Source organism: Stegastes partitus, unplaced genomic scaffold, assembly GCF_000690725.1.
Source record: "Stegastes partitus isolate 25-593 unplaced genomic scaffold, Stegastes_partitus-1.0.2 Scaffold2013, whole genome shotgun sequence".
In the NCBI taxonomy this organism is placed as follows: domain Eukaryota; kingdom Metazoa; phylum Chordata; class Actinopteri; family Pomacentridae; genus Stegastes; species Stegastes partitus.
In genome coordinates this window covers 49,377-53,425 of record NW_007579744.1, presented here as the reverse complement: position 1 = coordinate 53,425, position 4,049 = coordinate 49,377, and the positions used below count along the sequence as shown (strand labels likewise).

At 41.4% G+C, this 4,049-nt stretch overlaps 2 protein-coding genes across 3 annotated transcripts in view; one reads left to right on the top strand and one right to left on the bottom strand.

Moving 5' to 3' along the window:
- Positions 1 to 680: 680 nt before the first annotated feature.
- Positions 681 to 1,592, bottom strand: triap1 (TP53 regulated inhibitor of apoptosis 1). The gene has a single exon (XM_008303473.1). It carries the CDS (start codon positions 1,393 to 1,395, stop codon positions 1,171 to 1,173), a length of 225 nt encoding a protein of 74 aa, XP_008301695.1. The 5' UTR covers positions 1,396 to 1,592; the 3' UTR covers positions 681 to 1,170.
- A 1,045-nt stretch (positions 1,593 to 2,637) lies between these two features.
- Positions 2,638 to 4,049, top strand: part of supt5h (SPT5 homolog, DSIF elongation factor subunit) — a 31,088-nt gene continuing 29,676 nt past the window's right edge. For both annotated transcript variants that reach the window (XM_008303469.1, XM_008303468.1), the window contains exons 1-2: positions 2,638 to 2,759; positions 3,000 to 3,095. In XM_008303469.1, coding sequence (XP_008301691.1) covers positions 3,009 to 3,095 — 87 coding nt within the window. In that variant the 5' untranslated portion in view covers positions 2,638 to 2,759; positions 3,000 to 3,008. The remainder of the gene's footprint in view (positions 2,760 to 2,999; positions 3,096 to 4,049) is intronic.

Here is a 4,049-nt window from a genome sequence, read left to right as displayed (position 1 = left end):
CAGCGACACTAATGTAACAAAGCATTAGCTGCTATGTTCGCGTAAATCAGGTAACTTTAATTGCTACGCTAGCCTAAATAAAATAATGCTAGCTGCTATGTTAGAGTAAATCAGGTAACTTTAATTGCTACGCTAGCCTAAATAAAATAATGCTAGCTGCTATGTTAGAGTAAATCAGGTAACTTTGATTGCTACATTAGCCTAAATAAAACTACATTAGCAGCTACGTGAGTATAAAACATTAGCTGCTTTGCTAGCAAGAATCAGGTAACTTTAATTGCTACGTTTGCCTAAATAAAATAATGCTAGTTGCTGCAATTTCCAGAAATGTTTAAACAGTTTTTTTTCATGAAGGACACGTTCTGAGTTACTTTTGACACATTTTTAGTCATTAGATTTTTAAATGCATTGTTTTTCTTGTTTTTGCTGTGCACATGTGGAATTTGATGTCAGCAAAGTCTTTGTCTTTTAAACTAAATTAAAATAAAAACGTAGATATCTATAAACCCTCAGATTAACTGCTCTGTCAGACATATACCTCCTACCAATGTTTTCTTTTACATTAAAAAGCCGCAGCATGATGTGTTTCTGTAATTTCCTTCACATTGAACTTCCTGCTGCTATATTTCAACACCAGCTGATAAACAAGTCAACAACAACAACAACAACAACAACATGAGTCCTGCTCTGACCAGCTTCGGTCACCTTTAATTTAACATTCGTAAAATGCAAAACGTTGATTTTAGTAGAGACATAATTATTTGTTGAATGTGTACATTTGGAGCACGGTTTGTTTTTTTAATCTTTATTTTCTTCTTCTGCTGCTCTGCGGCCTTTAATATGGAAATGACGCAGTTGGCTACTTCCGGGTTCTCTAGCGTTCGGCTCCTGCAGCAGTACGGTTCAGTTTCTGGGGCCCAAACAGCCTCTTTCAGCCTCAGGGGCCTCCGCAGAGCTACATCCCGCCCTGCACATTCCTCGTGTTAAACAACTGAAGACACAAACAGAAGATTTTATTAGAAAAGCTCAGAGTTCTGCGAGTTCAATCAAACTGCGTCCTCCCACTACTGCAGCGTATCCGCTTCTGCGCATGCTCAGTGGGCCTCGTGGACCCCGGTAGGTCAGTCGGTGTGGGCATCGATCTGATTATCGGTGATCGATCCCCCTCCATCAGCTCTCCGGCTTGTCCTTGTTGGGGCCCATGAACTCCACCCCGTCCACCGGGATGTCCTTCTCCTTGATGGCCTTCTGCACGCAGCGCTGGTACCGGCGGAACGTCTCGGTGCACGGATCGCCGCTCCGGTCCCCCTTCAGGAACTTCTCGGCGAACCAGCGGTTGAAGCACTGGTCGTACTCCCGCTTCAGGTCGGTGCAAGCCTCCCCGACGCTGTTCATCTCCGGTACGAAGCCGCGGACCGACGGAGGGTCAAAGAGCGGAGGATTTGTTCTGCTGTTTTCAAAACCTTCAGCAGCGTGGACATGCGCACTGCGTGACTTTCCTTGAGCCGCCCGGCGCGATTGGCTGCTTTGAAAGCGACGTTGGACAGCGTCTTGACGTAACGACGTAACAGAGATATTGTGAGTTGAGGAGGAATCACTCTTAGTAATAATCCGGGGCCTGTTTTAGACTTCACTGCTGAAATATTGTGAATCAGACGTGAACATGAAATTGTTCAGCAAATGTGATGTATTTATATTTGTTTTTAAGTTTTAATTCATTTACACCCAGGGCATATCTACTTGCTTGTTTGTTTAAAAAAGATCGCTAATATATCCTGGCATTTTTTTTTTACAACGATAAAAAACAAATCTCTTTAAATGTCTATTAAAAACTTAAAAGTGAGCTTTAAAAAAATCAGTTTTCAGTGGAGCTGCCCTGTGTGGAAGTTGAATTTCCCTTCTGGGATAAATAAAATATTTTTCATTTCATTTCAAATAATTTTTTTTTTAAAAAATCGGTAAAATGCAGGATTTATTTATTTATTTGAAAATTACAGACCAGTTCTACTTAAATAGAGACTTTTAATGCTACTTTTAACTGTTAAGAACATTTGTATTGTTGTATTTATTGTTTATTTATAATATATTTTTTCTCGTATGAATGTATTTTACTTGTTGTTTTCCTTGAAATGTTGTTTGTTAATTAAAAAACTGATTCTACAAAATGAACGACACTCTGTCCTTTATGCTGTAATTTTCTTTTTCCTTATTGTTCATTCTCACACTTTTTTTTTTTTTTAGCTTTTATTTCGTTTTGTTTTGTATGGCCAGTTAGCTTTATGTGTGTTTGTGTTTATTGTGTGTGAGGGTTACAGGTGTCTTAGTATGTTCTCTGAGGTTTTAAATAAATCAAGTACAAAAGCTAAAAATAATCAAAAACTTGACTGGAAATCTTGAAAACATGAAGTGACAGCTGCTTTTTACAGTGTATGTTTTATGTAATGCATTTGGATATCATAATGATGTTCTTTTATGATTGTAATCACAGACGTGTATATTTAGATGTTCATAAGTTGTTTTCCAACATGACTGGAAAATAAATCACTATAAGCCTCCGCAGCTGCTGAAACAGAACGGTGTGAGACCTCTTCCCGTTTTAACCTACCCGCTACCCAAAACCCGCGAGAGTTTCTGCGCAGCTTCCGGAAATCTCGTGGTTCCCCGAGAATCCGTGAGGCATCAGAGTGATCGAAACAAGCCGATATTCACGTTTATTGATCAGCTCCGAGGATCAAATCCGCTTCGGGGGGTTTAAACAGGTGAGTTGCAGCCGCGGAGCTCGTCAGCGGACGTTTGATTGCAGCTGTTTTTGAGGTTTCTGGTTCGTCGCATCCATGCTAGCCGCGTTAGCATGCCGTGCGAGGCCGCTGTGATTGTTGTGACCGGGGCTGCTAGCGGCTAACGGCTAGCTGGTCGTTAGCGGCGCCGCGCAGCCCCGAGTTTGATTCAAACTTTCAGACGGTGGGTTTGTGATATTTGCGCTGCTGCGGTCTGTGCAGGTTCACAACATGTCCGACAGCGACGACAGCGACTTCTCCGACAACCAGAGCGAGCGCAGCAGCGATGGAGAGGCGGAGGAGGTGGAGGAGAACGAGGTGAGCTAACCGCTAGCCAGGTGTGCTACCTGGCCGTAAACAGAGAGTCAGAGGCGGATTAAAGTGACTAAAGTAGAGCCAAGCTGCGCATTGACACCTCATATAAACACCTTGACACGGACACAGAGAATATAGATGAACTAATATGTTTTTATTGGTCTTTCCGGGGCGGTGGGTGCCATGTTTGGCTCTTTTAAGGGCTTCACAATGTTGATATTTAGAATAGTTGTACTTAAATGGTGTCTGGACAGAAAGCAGTTTGTGTCTGTTAATTAGAATTTGTGAAAATTGCAAACACAAGCCTCAGACCTGCATCCTTCACTGTAAGGATACCTTTTAAACACACAACATTGTCTCTGCTGTAAAGTTGGTCTTTATGCTGATGATGCAGTCTTCCTCTACGTTCTGCTTCAGCGCTGCTTTGCTGAAAGTTGAACTCAATAAACCACAGATTAGTTCTAAACGTCAGTCACTTTCTGGGCATTCTGGCTCCAGTCTCATTTTTCCTCACTGTGGTTGACATGAAGTCCAGCAGCTCTGTAGAAACAGAACCACATGAAGAAGGAGAGAGAACTCAGAGACGTCTTCTGTGCAGTAGTGGACAGTTAAGTTGATAAAAAAAATGAACTAATAATAATAATAATAATAATATCTTTATTTATAGAGCACTTTTCATACAGAAATGTAGCACAAAGTGCTTTCCAATTTAAAAAACAAACAAAAACACGCACATATAAACCCACGTACACTAAAACTAAAACTAAAACTGGTCCACAGATGTTACCAACACTGGAGCAAATGTTGTCTCCGCACACTGTAGATGTTGAACTATCTCCATGTTTCCAGCCTCGACAGACTTCTTCTTTCTGCTCTGCTCATCAGCTGAATGTACAGACGTGACTCGATGATCCGACACTAAATGTAAAACCTTCTTTCATGTCGGATTGTCAAGAC